Source organism: Xenopus tropicalis, chromosome 3 (assembly GCF_000004195.4).
Source record: "Xenopus tropicalis strain Nigerian chromosome 3, UCB_Xtro_10.0, whole genome shotgun sequence".
Taxonomy (NCBI): Eukaryota; Metazoa; Chordata; class Amphibia; order Anura; family Pipidae; genus Xenopus; species Xenopus tropicalis.
Genome location: NC_030679.2, coordinates 139223194 through 139240588, shown reverse-complemented (window position 1 = coordinate 139240588; position 17395 = coordinate 139223194). Strand labels below are relative to the sequence as shown.

The following is a 17395-nucleotide window of genomic DNA, read 5'->3' as shown; positions in this document are numbered from 1 at the left end:
CTTGTACTGAGAGCTATCCCCCCTACCCCTGTATTCCCTCACTTGTACTGAGAGCTATCTCCCATAACCCTGTATTCCCTCACTTGTACTGAGAGCTATCTCCCCTACCCCTGTATTCCCTCACTTGTACTGAGAGCTATCCCCCCTACCCCTGTATTCCCTCACTTGTACTGAGAGCTATCTCCCCTACCCCTGTATTCCCTCACTTGTACTGAGAGCTATCTCCCCTACCCCTGTATTCCCTCACTTGTACTGAGAGCTATCTCCCCTACCCCTGTATTCCCTCACTTGTACTGAGAGCTATCTCCCATAACCCTGTATTCCCTCACTTGTACTGAGAGCTATCTCCCATAACCCTGTACTCCTTCACTTGTACTGAGAGCTATCTCCCATAACCCTGCACTCCTTCACTTGTACTGAGAGCTATCTCCCCTACCCCTGTATTCCCTCACTTGTACTGAGAGCTATCTCCCCTACCCCTGTATTCCCTCACTTGTACTGAGAGCTATCTCCCATAACCCTGTATTTCCTCACTTGCTAAGAAGCCACCCAGCCCCTTATTAAAGCTATATAATGTATCAGCCAGTACGACTGATTCGGGGAGGGAATCCCACAACCTCACAGCTCTCACAGTAAAAAATCCTTTCCGAATATTTAAATGGAACCTCCCTTCTTCTAAACGGAGTGGGGACCCTCGTGCCCGTTGGAAGGCCCTACTGGTAAATAAAACATTAGAGAGGTTATTATATGATCCCCTTATATATTTATACATAGTTATCATATCCCCCTTAAGCGCCTCTTCTCCCGTATAAACAAACCCAACTGGGCCAGTCTTTCCCCATAACTGAGACTTTCCATACCCTTTACCAGCTTAGTTGCCCTTCTCTGGACCCTCTCTAACGCAATAATGTCCTGTTTGAGCACTTGGGACCAAAACTGAACGGCATATTCTAGATGGGGCCTTACCAGCGCTCTGTAAAGTAGAAGAATAACCCCCCCTCCCGTGAATCTATACCCCTTTTAATACAGCTCAAAACCTTGTTTGCCCTTGCAGCTGCTGCCTGGCAGGGACTGGGGCTGTGGGATAGTAGGCATGGCCGAATATAATATAATGAGTAAAGACTCCTGAAGATAATTCTATTGAGTAACAGTCTTATAGAGTGTCACTGTCACCATCTTTCCCTACTGAGTTAACCCAGTCTTTCTTACTCCATCCAAGCTACTTGATGGTGTTGCTGGCCACATACAAATGAAATTAAGTCAAAAGATAGTTTAGGCTGGTTTCTTTGACACAGGACAATTCTGCAGGTACCAACTAATAGTGGTATAACTAAAGGCCCATGCAATACCCCCTTCCCGGGGTGCCCAGCACTCTCTCTCACACATATTTGTGCCACTGCCCATTGAGGTCTGATTTGCAAAGTTTATTAGTTTCCTGCAGGTCTAATCAGAGGGATCTTCCATAGCCCAATTAAAACCCGCCTGAATCCACTTGGGGGGTCTCATTTATTGGGATAAAAAACAATGAAAGTCCTTAACCCCTGATCTACCAGAAGAGAATTTTTTAATGGGTTTAAAGCTTTAGTTCCCATTGCCCTACTTTAATCCCATCCGGGTGGATGAGATGGGTCGTTAATACATAATGCTGCTAAAATCTTGTTAAAGTCGCCCTGCTTATCCCTGGCTGTCTTGCTAATTACAGGACGCATCTCTTGCTAGGCAGATGCTGCCCCCTTCACCCCCTCCTTCCCCATGGATCTGTCTCTTTTTCTGGACTGGTCTTTTATCCAGAGATTGCTCATGAATGGCATTCTCATGGAGTCTGAAAAATCTAATAAGGGACTACAGATCTGGGTCACATTAGCTGTGCCTGCTCCACGTAACCCTTTCCATTAGGTTACACAAGGTAATTAGGGGGATCGTTTATTATAGAGCAGGCCAACATAAATAAATAAATAAATATATATATGTGTGTGTGTGTGTGTGTGTGTGTGTGTATATATAATAAGCAAAAGTGAATAACATGAAAATATATTTATTAAAATGCTTAGTGATGTCATATACATGATATCAGATGTCATGCATATTATCCTTATAATTTACAGTGGGGGGTACATAATTCCCTGGATATTAGTGGATTAAATAGCATATATAAGGATACATTTGACATATTAATGTACATTTTTTCACAATATGCCAGTTGATTATTGTTACAAAATGTGTTTATATTTATATATATTTTTTTTAATCACATGATAATTGTATTTACATTAATATAGGTGTCTGGCAGGAGTGCCATTAATATTCTGATGCATAGCCCCCACTTGCTTACTATACATCCTGTGGCATTGGGTCTAGGGACTCCAAGATGGAAATATTGTGTTTTAATGACTGCCTCATAGTAGGAGAATTATAGAATTCCCTATCATATATAAAACAGTTGTAATATATATATGTGATATAGTTTTTGTAGTGCTGTTTATTAAGATATGACATCACAGAAAGGTAAAGATAGTTAATGATGGCATATTCATCATACTGGGATGATGTAGTAGTTTGTTCCATTTTATTCCTTACATTTGATTTGCTGACATGGTAATTTCCTCCTGAGACATGGATAAGCCCTGACCTGCCGCTCTCTCCCCTTCTCCTCTTCCCTCCAGCAGATAATCAGCACCATGGAGACCCAGGCCAGTAATGGGCCAGGAAGTGTAGGTATCCTCAATGGCACCAACGGGGCAGCCGATGACAGCAAAACCAACCTGATCGTCAACTACCTCCCTCAGAACATGACCCAGGAGGAATTCAAGAGCCTGTTTGGAAGCATAGGAGAGATTGAGTCCTGCAAGCTGGTCAGGGACAAAATCACAGGTACTGGCTCTTCCTTTCATGGACGAGGAGCTGCAGAACATCCCCACGTGAGGGAAGTGGAAAGAAGCAGAAGCTTTGCCCTTCTCTACCCTCCCATACACTCAGTCCTTTTAATAAACCTGGCTCATCCATTATGAGGAATCAAGTCCAGTCAGAAAGATTATTCTTGGCCTTAGGAACTGCGCACTAATTGGATAGCTAGACTCATGGGTGGTAATTAATGCTAAGCAATGGCTTTGAGGCTTATAATAATATTATTATGGGAATGTTGTAATCTAATTATATGCAAAGACCCCCATTTGCTTTACACTGTGTTTGAATTAATGCACGAGTATATCTCCCCAAGTTTCCTAAATCCCCTCCTAGCTATTATGCGCATCCAGCTACATGGGCGCCCTTGATGTGTCCTTGAGCTACAGCTGGCTCTGCAGCCGTGCAGTGAATGTTGCTGAGCTATCGCATTAGCTTGGGAAACAGAGAAAGGAAGTGTAATATGTTCAGTTATCTGTGCAACGTGTCTGCTATATAAACCTCCAGTTGTAACTGTCAGGATCCCTCGACATTCCTCTTCAGATTCTTGAGTCGGCCAGATACAGATCAATATTGTCTCCAAACTTGGTCACTCCTGATTTATCCATCGACTTATTTGCCCTTATATGAGGTCAAAACACTGGCCTCTCTGACCTCCATGTGATCGGAGCTTGGTCAGACAATTAAGATTTCTGAAAGGTCACGTTGGGCAAAGACCACATTGAACCATTAGAATAGTAGTCTCCCAGGTCTTCACCTAATGTGATCCAGTACTTAGTTATGAAGTGGGTTTCAAAAGAGGTCTATGGAAGTTCTGACCATGCTGAGGGCCATAAAAAGCACTTGGGAGGCCACACCTGGCCCATGGGCCACTTTGAGGTGAAAACAGTTCCCTCTCCAACCTTGGCTGTATCTTGGCTAGGCAACTAAGCTCACTGAAAGCTCACGTTGGGCAAAGACCACATCAAACCATTGGTGTAGTTATCTCCAAGGTGATCTAATATTAAGTTACAGTAGGATAAAAAAAGGCCAAAGCTCATCAAGTTTAACATCTCCAATGGTTGGCCCATGGGGCCGGTGTAGTCTATCCAGCACTCATAGCAGAAGTTGATAGCGTAAACACCCCCATAGCCATCAGCTGTATTGGCCTAGTCTTTCCTAGCCCCTTGTGCCACAAGGCCTGCATTTCTACACGTGTAATGACGTTCCCTCTTTTCTCTTCCTTTCAGGTCAGAGCTTGGGGTATGGATTTGTAAACTATGTTGACCCAAATGATGCAGATAAAGCAATAAACACCCTAAATGGACTGAAACTACAGACTAAGACCATCAAGGTAAATATTTAATTCCATATATATGTATATATATTTAGCTTGGCATCAATCCCATAGGAACATGCCCCACAGTGCGTAATCATACAGCATATCTACACCCTGATAGAATACTAAATGTGACTCGTGGCAATCTGCTTTTGTAATGTCCGGATTCTTTGTAGGTGTATCAGAGTCTGACTACTGATAATGATCATGTTGCTATCTGCTTGGTTGGTATTGATTGGCCCAATCTTGGGTGGCACTGATACAATCATGTTACTCTGCACATGGCTGGTACTGATAAGGAGTGCTGAGAGCAGACATGGCTTGTATTGTTGCAATGCACATGGCTCATACATGACAGATAATGTCACAATGCATGTGGCTGTTATATATATAATGGGCATTCAGAGATCACATGATTAGTACTAATAAGGATGATGTTACAATGCACATGACTGGCTGCCTGATAACATTGTACTTACATATCTACTGTATATCCACCTCTGTTTCCACCTCTGCATTCCCATATCTCTATTGTTTTGCCCACCCTATATCTATTTATTGTTCTGTCTGCTTCATTATCTGCTCCTCCTCTATATCTTGTCCGTGGGCCATTAATTTGCTGTATCATGTCTTGGGATTATTATAAAACAATGTCATATACAGAAGCCTATGGAGGTCTTAGCTATGCTGGGGGCTACAAAAATCTCTTGAAAAGCCTTACTTCACCCTGCTGTGGGCCGCCAGTAAGATGTACCTGTTCTACAATAACCTGCACACCCTATGGAAGTAAATTATGTCACAGTCAGTTCAGACATACTGAGATTTATATTCTTATTCAGTCACTGATCTGACAGGGTTTATAAATGCCTGCGTTCTAGTGGTGCTAACAGATTGCATCCCTTCCCCGGCAGAAATCAGATATGACTCCCACCACCCTGCCAGAAGGCGCATTTGACAGATGCCCTCCAGCTCGCCCACAAACCCCTCTTAAGGTCACACAATATACTCAGAAGCAGCAGGTCAGGATTGATGGAAGGGAGTGAGTTCTTTTATATTCTATTGTCATTCAAATACAACATGGCCCTTGGTCGAAGGGGGGGCTGCAATGAATAGGGAGGCGGGGGCTCGAGAGACAAAAAAGCACTCAGCCATCTGTCTTCTCTCTCTGGCTAATTATGGGGGCATTTTCCCTGGAGTGTAAGTAGGAGGAAGAGTGAATGCTCAAGCAGCTGCTCTTGTTAAATAAGAAATTAGGGTTAGGGAAAGGGAAAGTTAAGGTAACGGAGCGACCCAATGACTCAAGGAGAAGGAGAAAGGGGGTCAGCCACTCTGATAGTCGGTATGGGAGTAGGGGTTACAATTAAACCCATAACATTTATATATGCACCAGTAAAACGGGGTGTAAGGTTTAGTAAAGTACAGCAGTTCAATTTGCTTTGTGAAACAGTTGCTGCTTCTATAGGGGAAATGTCTAGCAGCAGCTCTGTCTTGCTTTATGGCTGAGATTCTAGCTTTCTTTATAACAAAGCATTCTGTCACAGTGGCACAGATCCTATTCGATCCTAATTATAAGCAGCAGTCTTGCCCTGCTTTATGGCTGAGATTCTAGCTATCTGTATAACAGAGCATTCTGTCACAGAGGCACAGATCCCATCTGACCCCCCCCCCCCCATTGTAAGCAGCAGTCCTGCCCTGCTTTATGGCTGAGATTCTAGCTATCTGTATAACAGAGCATTCTGTCACAGTGGCACAGATCCTATTTGATACCCCCCATTGTAAGCAGCAGTCCTGCCCTGCTTTATAGCTGAGATTCTAGCTCTCTGTATAACAGAGCATTCTGTCACAGTGGCACAGATCCTATCTGATCCCCCCCATTGTAAGCAGCAGTCCTGCCCTGCTTTATGGCTGAGATTCTAGCTCTCTGTGTAACAGAGCATTCTGTCACAGTGGCACAGATCCTATCTGATTCCCCCATTGTAAGCAGCAGTCCTGCCCTGCTTTATAGCTGAGATTCTAGCTCTCTGTATAACAGAGCATTCTGTCACAGTGGCACAGATCCTATCTGATCCCCCCCATTGTAAAGGTGGCCATACACGGGCCGACTATAGCTGCCGATATCGGTCCCTTGGACCAATTCGGCAGCTAATCGGCCCGTGTATGGGGAGAGCAGAGCGGCCTGGCCGACCGATATCTGGCCTGAAATTGGCCAGATCTCGATCGGCCAGGTTAGAAAATCTGGTCGGATCGGGGACCGCATCGGCTCGTTGATGCGGTCCCCGATCCGACTGCCCCATTGCCGCCCACATAATCCGATCGTTTGGCCCCAGGGCCAAACGATCGGATTATTATTTTTTTTACCTAAATGGTCCCCGATATCGCCCACCCGTAGGTGGGGATATCGGGGAAAGATCCGCTCGTGTATGGCCACCTTTAGCAACAGTCCTGCCCTGCTTTATGGCTGAGATTCTAGCTATCTTTATAACAAAGCATTCTGTCACAGTGGCACAGATCCTATTCAATCCTCATTGTAAGCAGCAGGTCTGCCCTGCTTTACAGCTGAGATTCTAGCTATCTAGCTATCTTTATAACAGTGTATTCTGAGATTCTAGCTATCTGTATACTGTGACGGTGACACAAATTCCATCTAAAACCATGGGAATGGTCACAGGCAGCACCTTGGCACATATATTGCAGCTCTCTCTCATTGCTTTAATTCCAACCCCAGGGCACTACCTTCAGGCCATTTGTATTTTCTCACAGTGTCTGTGTAGCTTTCTTCTGGATGCTACAGTTTCTTTCCACACTCCAAAAATATACAGTCGGTTTAACTGTTTCCAGATGACTGTAGGGATCTTCATTTATAAACCCTACTTGGGCAGGAATTGGCATGAATAATCACCATAAAGCACCAAGTAAAATGCAGAGTGAGTGAGATAACGAAGCTTAGAAAGGCAATATTATACTGAGTTGGAAAATATTAAATACAGAGATGCATTGTTAAGAGGTTATTGCACAGTGAAGTCACCAGAGGGCACTGTTTCAGTGGAGTCTTTGCACAAGAGTAGCTCATTAGTGACGGTGTCGCTGTTCCCATGAATAAACACAAGTATGCAAATATATGAGGCCCCCCGGGCCCCCTTGAGAATTACCTAAGCCAATCTGTTCCTGGACATTTACAGGAAAATAAAGTGATTGCACACCCTGCTTATTCTATTTAAAAGCAAAGCTATTCAAGGGACAAGGGACAATAGGCTCAATCAGAGCCTTTAGCTACTGCGGCAGTAAGAGGACAATAAAAAGGAATTACAGTCAGGGGGAACAATAGGGGCCCTCACAGCATGCGAATTATGAATGACAAGAGATTGAGAGTAACATGGCAATGGGATGGAGAGTCAGCACTGAGCACCTGCAGGGTGAGGAAACACCACAGCTCTGTGTATGTGGTTATCTGGCAGCCATTTTGTTAGACCAGATATGACAAATCCATGTCAGACACAAATATAGCAATGGGATGGAGAGTCAGCACTGAGCACCTGCAGGGTGAGGAAACACCGCAGCTCTGTGTATGTTTATCTGGTGGCCATTTTGTTAGACCAGACATGACAAATCCATGTCAGACACAAACATAGCAATGGGATGGAGAGTCAGCACTGAGCACCTGCAGGGTGAGGAAACACCGCAGCTCTGTGTATGTTTATCTGGTGGCCATTTTGTTAGACCAGACATGACAAATCCATGCCAGACACAAACATAACAATGGGATGGAGAGCAGTACTGAGCAACTGCAGGGTAAGGAAACACCACAGCTCTGTGTATGTGGTAATCAGGCGGCCATTTTGTTAGGCCGGACACAAACATAGCAATGGGATGGAGAGCAGTACTGAGCAACTGCAGGGTGAGAAACACCACAGCTCTGTTTATTTAGTAATCAGGCGGCCATTTTGTTAGGCTGGACACAAACATAACAATGGGATGGAGAGCAGTACTGAGCAACTGCAGGGTGAGGAAACACCACAGCTCTGTGTATTTGGTAATCAGACGGCCATTTTGTTAGGCCGGACACAAACATAGCAATGGGATGGAGAGCAGTACTGAGCAACTGCAGGGTGAGAAACACCACAGCTCTGTGTATTTAGTAATCAGGCGGCCATTTTGTTAGGCCGGACACAAACATAACAATGGGATGGAGAGCAGTACTGAGCAACTGCAGGGTGAGGAAACACCACAGCTCTGTGTATTTGGTAATCAGGCGGCCATTTTGTTAGGCCGGACACAAACATAGCAATGGGATGGAGAGCAGTACTGAGCAACTGCAGGGTGAGGAAAAACCACAGCTCTGTGTATTTAGTAATCAGGCGGCCATTTTGTTAGGCCGGACACAAACATAGCTTAGTCCATATTAGGGATGCACGGAAACCAGTTTTTCGGGTTCGGGCAAACCCCCGAATCCACCTTAAGGGATTTGGCCGAATACTGAACCGAATCTGAATACTAATTAGCATATGCTTATTAGGATTTGGAAGGGTTAAATGTTGCCATGCGCTTTGTGTGTGGCAAAAAAATGTCCACGTCCATATAAACATGACAAAAAGTCATGTGATTTTTTGGATTCGGATTTGGTTTGGCCAGGGCCATGGATTCAAATCCGAATCCTGGATTCAGGGCATCCCTAGTCTGTATATATACATTAATAAAAAAAATATTAATACCAATGTGGCTTATGTTAGTGCAAGAAAGTTTTGAAGGGAAACTTCTTAGCAAATCCCAAATGCATTTCTTAAAATATGCCCCTGGTTTTAAAGTTGTTTGTAAATGTAATTGCTATTGAGAGGGCTGGCTTCTGCTACATTTTTTCAAAAGTCAGAACCAGCAGTACAGAGAATATAACCAGCCAGAGAAATACTGTGTACATTTACAAATAACTTTAAAAACCACTGGAAACGGTTATGATGTTTGTATTATTTGCCTTTCTGATGACTGCCCAGGGCAATACTCGTAATCCAGCGGCAGTATGTAGGAAGAGTGAGGTATGTAACAAATATAATAGCAGGGAACACAGATAAATTTAAAGTCAGTTGCATCAGACTCCATCTGCCCTTAGCAACACAGCGGGAAAATCTCTTATGGGACTGCCATGTTTCCATAGTAACCCCTGCAGCATTATATTCAACAGGCCACATGCCCTGGGGAAAGGGAAGGTAGCAGGTTGCACCTTTAGCTTCCTGCAAGTTGAAGGGAGACCACAAACGTTCCCTCGTAACTTAATGAACGACAAGAGACAAAGATATAATTGGACTGTTATGAACTTCCCCAAACAGCACTAATGTCTGTATTATCCCCTTCAATTAACATTGGCTCCAGAGTAGTTGCTAAACAGGTCTAACAGCATCTTATAGGCCCACACTGGTGTCTTTTAGTCATTGTATGGATCAGGCTGTTATTACATAGCCCTGGGTACTGTATGAATCAGGCTTTTACTATATGGCCATTGGTATAGTGTGGTTGAGACTGTTATTATATGGCCTTGGGTACTGTATGGGTCAGGCTATTATTATATGGCCATGGGTATAGTGTGGTTGAGACTGTTATTATATGGCCCTGGGTACTGCATGGGCAGGCTATTATTATATGGCCATGGGTATAGTGTGGTTGAGACTGTTATTATATGGCCCTGGGTACTGCATGGGTCAGGCTATTATTATATGGCCATGGGTATAGTGTGGTTGAGACTGTTATTATATGGCCCTGGGTACTGCATGGGTCAGGCTATTATTATATGGCCATGGGTATAGTGTGGTTGAGACTGTTATTATATGGCCCTGGGTACTGCATGGGTCAGGCTATTATTATATGGCCATGGGTATAGTGTGGTTGAGACTGTTATTATATGGCCCTGGGTACTGCATGGGCAGGCTATTATTATATGGCCATGGGTATAGTGTGGTTGAGACTGTTATTATATGGCCCTGGGTACTGCATGGGTCAGGCTATTATTATATGGCCATGGGTATAGTGTGGTTGAGACTGTTATTATATGGCCCTGGGTACTGCATGGGTCAGGCTATTATTATATGGCCACGGGTATAGTGTGGTTAAGACTGTTATTATATGGCCCTGGGTACTGTATGAATCAGGCTTTTACCATATTGCCATTGGTATAGTGTGGTTGAGACTGTTATTATATGGCCCTGGGTACTGCATGGGTCAGGCTATTATAATATGGCCATGGGTATAGTGTGGTTGAGACTGTTATTATATGGCCCTGGGTACTACATGGGTCAGGCTATTATTATATGGCCATGGGTATAGTGTGGTTGAGACTGTTATTATATGGCCCTGGGTACTGCATGGGTCAGGCTATTATTATATGGCTAAGAGAACTGTACGGTTCAGACTGTTATTTTGGTTACTGGGGTCAGTGACCTCAACAATCACAACATCAAATCAGGTGCAGGCAGAATAAGAATATATAATAATACAATAAGAAGCAGATAATCCAAAAAGAAATAATATAGGTCAATAGTACCGCTGCACTTTATGGCGTAATTAACTACTACCTGCTCCCTGTCCCCTCCTTGCTCCAACCCACATTGGCCATAATTGCTGTTGCACCATGTGTGCTATTAGATAAGTAAACAATGTTCCTCAATAGTTTATCTTATAGTGGTTTTAATATTAATCTACAGGTGAGTATAATGGATTCCATGATTCTCACTGGGCAATGAACACTATATATACTGTCAGCTCTGCAAAGTAAGGTATTTTACCCAATACAGTGATCGGCACTGTACATAATCTCAGTACCGCTGATGCCTTGTCTTCCCTCTTTCTCAGGTCTCCTATGCTCGTCCCAGCTCTGCCTCCATCCGAGATGCCAATTTATATGTCAGTAGCCTTCCGAAAACTATGAACCAGAAAGAAATGGAGCAGCTCTTTTCTCAGTATGGCAGAATCATAACCTCCCGTATCCTGGTGGATCAAGTGACAGGTAGCAGTACTTTTTCCTAACCCCTCCCCCACAGAACATACCTGCAAAGGACATGTTATAGATTGACTACATTGCTCTATTGTTCCATATGGTCTGATTATGATATGGTGCCTTATTGTCCCAGTAACTCCTTATTCCAGTAACCCCACCCCTGAGTGCCTTATTGTCCCTGTAACTCCTTATTCCAGTAACCCCGCCACTGAGTGCCTTATTGTCCCTGTAACTCCTTATTCCACTAACCCCGCCCCTGAGTGCCTTATTGTCCCTGTAACTCCTTATTCCAGTAACCCCGCCCCTGAGCGCCTTATTGCCCCTGTAACTTCTTATTCCAGTAACCCCGCCCCTGAGTGCCTTATTGTCCCTGTAACTCCTTATTCTGGTAACCCCGCCCCTGAGTGCCTTATTGTCCCTGTAACTCCTTATTCCAGTAACCCCGCCCCTGAGTGCCTTATTGCACCTGTAACTCCTTATTCCAGTAACCCCGCCACTGAGTGCCTTATTGTCCCTGTAACTCCTTATTCCACTAACCCCGCCCCTGAGTGCCTTATTGTCCCTGTAACTCCTTATTCCACCAACCCCGCCCCTGAGTGCCTTATTGTCCCTGTAACTCCTCATTCCAGTAACCCTGCCCCTGAGTGCCTTATTGTCCCTGTAACTCCTTATTCCAGTAACCCCGCCCCTGAGCGCCTTATTGCCCCTGTAACTTCTTATTCCAGTAACCCCGCCCCTGAGTGCCTTATTGTCCCTGTAACTCCTTATTCTGGTAACCCCGCCCCTGAGTGCCTTATTGTCCCTGTAACTCCTTATTCCAGTAACCCCGCCCCTGAGTGCCTTATTGCACCTGTAACTCCTTATTCCAGTAACCCCGCCCCTGAGTGCCTTATTGTCCCTGTAACTCCTTATTCCAGTAACCCCGCCCCTGAGTGCCTTATTGCACCTGTAACTCCTTATTCCAGTAACCCTGCCCTGAGTGCCTTATTGTCCCTGTAACTTCTTATTCCGGTAACCCCGCCCCTGAGTGCCTTATTGTCCCTGTAACTCCTTATTCCAGTAACCCCGCCCCTGAGCGCCTTATTGTCCCTGTAACTCCTTATTCCAGTAACCCCGCCCCTGAGCGCCTTATTGTCCCTGTAACTCCTTATTCCAGTAACCCCGCCCCTGAGTGCCTTATTGTCCCTGTAACTCCTTATTCCAGTAACCCCGCCCCTGAGCGCCTTATTGTCCCTGTAACTCCTTATTCCAGTAACCCCGCCCCTGAGTGCCTTATTGTCCCTGTAACTCCTTATTCCGGTAACCCCGCCCCTGAGTGCCTTATTGTCCCTGTAACTCCTTATTCCGGTAACCCCGCCCCTGAGTGCCTTATTGTCCCTGTAACTCCTTATTCCAGTAACCCCGCCCCTGAGCGCCTTATTGTCCCTGTAACTCCTTATTCCAGTAACCCCGCCCCTGAGTGCCTTATTGTCCCTGTAACTCCTTATTCCAGTAACCCTGCCCCTGAGTGCCTTATTGTCTTATTTCTGTAACCTGCCGCTGAGCACCTTATAGTCTGTATGACGCCTTATTTATTAGAGTTAGCCCTGGACATATTTAATGATCCTTTTTGTGTTCCAATCAGGTGTTTCCCGAGGTGTGGGCTTTATTCGGTTTGATAAGAGAATAGAGGCAGAGGAGGCTATTAAAGGCCTTAATGGACAGAAACCACTTGGTGCCAGTGAACCAATCACAGTCAAATTTGCCAACAATCCCAGTCAGAAAACAGGACAGGCGCTACTCACTCACTTGTACCAGACTACAGCTCGGAGGTACACAGGACCCCTGCACCATCAAACTCAGAGATTCAGGTGAGGGGACGCTCCTATTATCATTAATCCTCCATATCTATCACCTCAATCCCATGCCTTGCAAAGCTCATTACCTTACCCACATGTTATTCTATTCCCCTCACCGCCAATCCTGCACGGCTATTGGTCTGTCACTCTCTTATCAGCTCTACAGTCCATGTCACATCCATCTAATTCCCAAACTTTGTTATAGCCTCTTTAGCCCCAACCTATTTTTTTTATCTATACCACCAACCCTATGCCCTCTAGAGTCCATCAAGTTGCGGGCCATCTCATGTTACAAGAAACCCCTTTGCTCTTTCCTATCAATTTTATTTTACTGATGCTATTCTACTCCTCTGCTCCTCCTCCTATCATATACATTACCCAATAACCTCACATTATGTTTCATGGCTGCCCATTCTACTAGCAACATTCTCAATTGTTCCAAGATTTCCCATGATGCCCATCACACAGTCATTGCTTCTTCTCAGTATACAACTTCTTTCTGCTGCCTATGTTGCTTCTATGGTAGGACAACCCACCAGCCATGCCTGTTCTGTGCTTGCCTACAACTAGCTGCATCTGCTGCCCATTTCCAGCCAAAGTACTTAGCCTAACACATGTAGTGCTTTCTCCTTCTGATACCTCCTGTTTCATATGCCATTGACCGTGAAAAGGCTATGAGTGCTAGTAGCCTTAGAGTCCATTAGGCAACTAGCCACATAACTATTGGTACACTATTACTGATTCTTACCTACAGTTCTTCAGTCAACCTGATATGCCAAATACTCTGTGGATTGATTATACTGACTGAAGTCTTCAAAGCTCTCGTAGCAGATGAGGGTTGTAGAGATCCTCTGTACACCAGGTCACACAACTAAATCTAACAGTTATGATTGGCTAAGGTCTTAGCTAGACTCGGCTCATGGTCCCCACTTGTACAAATCCCCACTTCAACACCTCTTAAACCTGTTGTCTGCTTCTCTGTGCTCCATCTTGTCATTCCCTACTAGTCCTTCCAAACCTCTCCTTGCCATTTCAAGGTAAGAGATGGCCAACCAATCAGGTGAGCTTGTGTCTGTATTCTACATGATGGCAACAAGGCGGTTACACCAAAATATTCCTACAGAATGTCACTGACTTGTTGTTATTTGTTTTGCCTAAAAGCCAAGGTGTGGTTTTCAGAAGTAGGCTGAGGTTACTGTGCTTTTTTGGCCTGTGTGGTAGATACAGCCTTTCTAAGCTTCAGTTTGTTGCCATTGACATTTGGAGACTCAAAGAAGCCCATGCTTTCACAGAGACAAGGAAACTATTATCATTGGCTGACTACAATTTTACAAACATGATTGGATGGTATTAGGCCTAAGGCAGATGCCAACTGGCATAGAGGGCCATCAAAATCCTGCTGTTCCAGAGGGACACATACTGGTGGCATCTTCTGATGGGCAACAAAAAGTCTGTGCAGCCTTGATGGTCCTTTGTAGGAGATGGGTCTATAAATGCTACCTGGTGTTGCCCAGAATTATTACCCTTGCTCTGCAGCCCATATGTAAATAACCCCCAGCCATGTTTAACCTGATGATGGAGAATATGGGGTTGATCGATATCTTGGTTAGTATAAAGAACTTCTATGTACACCACCTACATCTCTCATTATTTTACACTCTGTGGCAGTAGATACTCATGCTTAAATAATATTGGCTACCCTAATCCTGTCTAAAGTTACCCCATTAACCAAAGTGGTCAACAGCCAAACGTGTTGGACTTGGTGACCACACGACTGAGTGCCATGGCTATAGAACATTACCAACAGAAAGCAGAAATCAGGTTTGCATCAGAACTGACTATGCTGCCCCCAGTGGTGGTGTGTGAATGTTGCCCTGCAAAGTCTTGACAGATTAGAACCAAAAGCTATTTGTATTATGTGGACTTTACTATTTAAACCCTAGGTTTTCAGTTCAAGTCCCATTATGTAGTCCATCATCTCATTCTTACTGACCTTCAAGCTAGGCTTCCAAAGCTATATATCAGTATATTCTTCCTAATTTTCTAAATAGACTTTAAAATGGGCTTCTCAAGCCAAGGCTCTGGGTTCTAGCAGGGAATAGCCTCACAGTTTGGAACCCATTGTCCTAAAGTCATTTGACATGTAAAAGGGTGACTCTATAACACAAGACCGATCTCAACGCCATCTTGTATATCTTTGCTGCAATCAGATCCACATTCACCCCACGGGCTCCATAGGGTTCCCCTATAATATAGTAAACATTACTGTCTTCCACACCCTAAGAAATGATTGGGCGCCCTACAGTTGTAACCACCATGCCTTTTCAAGGACTTCTCAGCTTTGCACGTGCTTTGGGCACCCATTAGGCATGGCACAACCACTTGTGCACACACACCTGCACACATTTATGATTTTTCTTTGTACATTTGTTGTAATTTCCCAGTTTTGATAAGCGAGGCTCTTCTAGATGTTCAGAGCTCCCATCATTCCCTGTGTGTGGGTGTAATATCTTCCAGATCATTCTCTGTGTTGTTCTGTGTCGAGCAACCCGATAGCTCTGTGTTGATCCCCCATTTCTAGTTGTTATTTTTATTTTTGTTGAAACACCTCCGAGTGTTGATCCAATTCTCGGCGGCTGGTGGAAATACGGACAATTATGTGCAGAGAGACGGGGACGCAGGAAGACATGGATTAAATGAGTGAAATGTATATTTCATTTCTTCCCTCAGATTCTGCTAGTCTTTGGTGCCATCTACAGAGCAGCAGTCTCCCCACCGACCCCCCACCCTCACCCCTGCTCTTCCTGCAGCCTTACTAACACTCCACTCCCTCTCCTGTCCCTTCTCTCACAGGCTGGACTCTTTAATAAACATGGCGTATGGAGTCAAAAGGTAAACAAGAGCCAAACCCGCTGCCCCACTACCTCCCCTACCCATTACTGCAGTTTAATGAACGGACTAGGATACTCTTCATTACTATACAGTGCAACATATATTCACAACGAGGTTAGGGATACTCAGGCGGGTATATAGAACTGGTTCCGCTGTTTGGTGGGAATACTCTTCTTCTTGACTAGTATCCACCACCACTTAAACAAAGGCAAATTGTCTTCCACTGCCCCTATGGGCTCATAAACATGGGCGCAAAATGCATTGTAAATAGTGAATCTGGCATACATTTGCTACTCACTGGCAAGATGGCGGGACAACATAGCAACAGTAAGGCAAAATAAGTTCAAGGTTCAATATATCCCTATTATTGAGCGGGGTCGTTATATCATTAACTTAACCTTTTTCGTAATATAATAAAAGGTGCATAGTTTGCCATAAGTCTAGTAACCCATAGCAACCTTTCAACATGGAGAACTTATTGGTCAACTGATAGGAAGCTACAGTTCCAAGACTTGGTCTTCTGGCTCCATAGGGGTTTTTATGTTGATTCTTGACTGGTTGCTCAGTGTTACTTGATCTACACAAATGTTGCCCTTTTTTATTACACAATCCCACGATCCCATACATGATCCCATAGATAGAGGTAGAATGGTCGTTGGAGCACTAAGGCCAGCAATATTGCTTGCATGGATTAGACCTTCTCAGTAAGTGTTCATAGAACACTGAATTCCTAAAATCTAGTCTAGAAAGTGATCAAAATAGGGATGGACAATACGGAGCTGTGGAAGGTAATGGCAATATGGCTGCTCCCATATGGAAGACTGGGAGACACCAGTTCATCCATAGATACACCTACTATACTTATGATTATTCAGAAATTCCCTCCGCACATTAAACTGCAGTACAACCCCCTCTTGAGAATTTCTTTTTTTTTTAGTTTTTTTGGCTGCTCTGGGAATTATTTTTTTAGTGCATTTTTTTAATTTTGTCCTTTTTTCGTAGAGTATCAGTTTTTTCTCTTTCTCGTTGGCATTTAATTTCGCTTTTAGTGTTACTGTAGATCGTGTATCGTTATGTTGTGTGCCTGTGTGCCAAGTATATTTGTCTTATCAATGATTCACTTGTGTCGTGCAAACACTCACATGTTGGGGCGGAGTTTAATTGGCCAGGCAACTGCCTTACTTATATCCTGCTTCCATGCCATGCTGTAAGGTCAACTAGTGGCCAGCTAGGGTTGGACAGTGCCTCTTATCAAAATACTATAAGGTACCAATATAGGTTGACTGGTTTAGTTAGACAAGCCAAGATCCCGTGCCATGAATAAAGGGGGAACCCCAGGATAATCAGAAAAAGGGAGGTGGTCCATACATCCTAGAAAAAGGTCCAATCAGGTCCGTGCAGGGGGGTACATGCAATTAAATCATAAGTTATTTGGGAGGTAACAAGGAATGGATCACGTGATCTTGG

At 44.3% G+C, this 17395-nt stretch overlaps 1 protein-coding gene across 10 annotated transcripts in view; it reads left to right on the top strand.

Moving 5' to 3' along the window:
* The window catches only part of elavl3 (ELAV like neuron-specific RNA binding protein 3), a 33336-nt gene that overhangs the window by 10575 nt on the left and 5366 nt on the right, over positions 1-17395 (top strand). For 3 of the 10 annotated variants that reach the window (XR_004221853.1, XM_012953163.3, XM_012953160.3), the window contains exons 2-6: positions 2664-2871; positions 4131-4234; positions 11054-11210; positions 12823-13048; positions 15890-15928. Coding sequence is in view for 9 of the 10 variants with exons in the window: in XM_012953163.3 (XP_012808617.1) it covers positions 2664-2871; positions 4131-4234; positions 11054-11210; positions 12823-13048; positions 15890-15928 (734 nt within the window). In the remaining variant the exon portion in view is untranslated. 10 annotated transcript variants of the gene reach the window in all.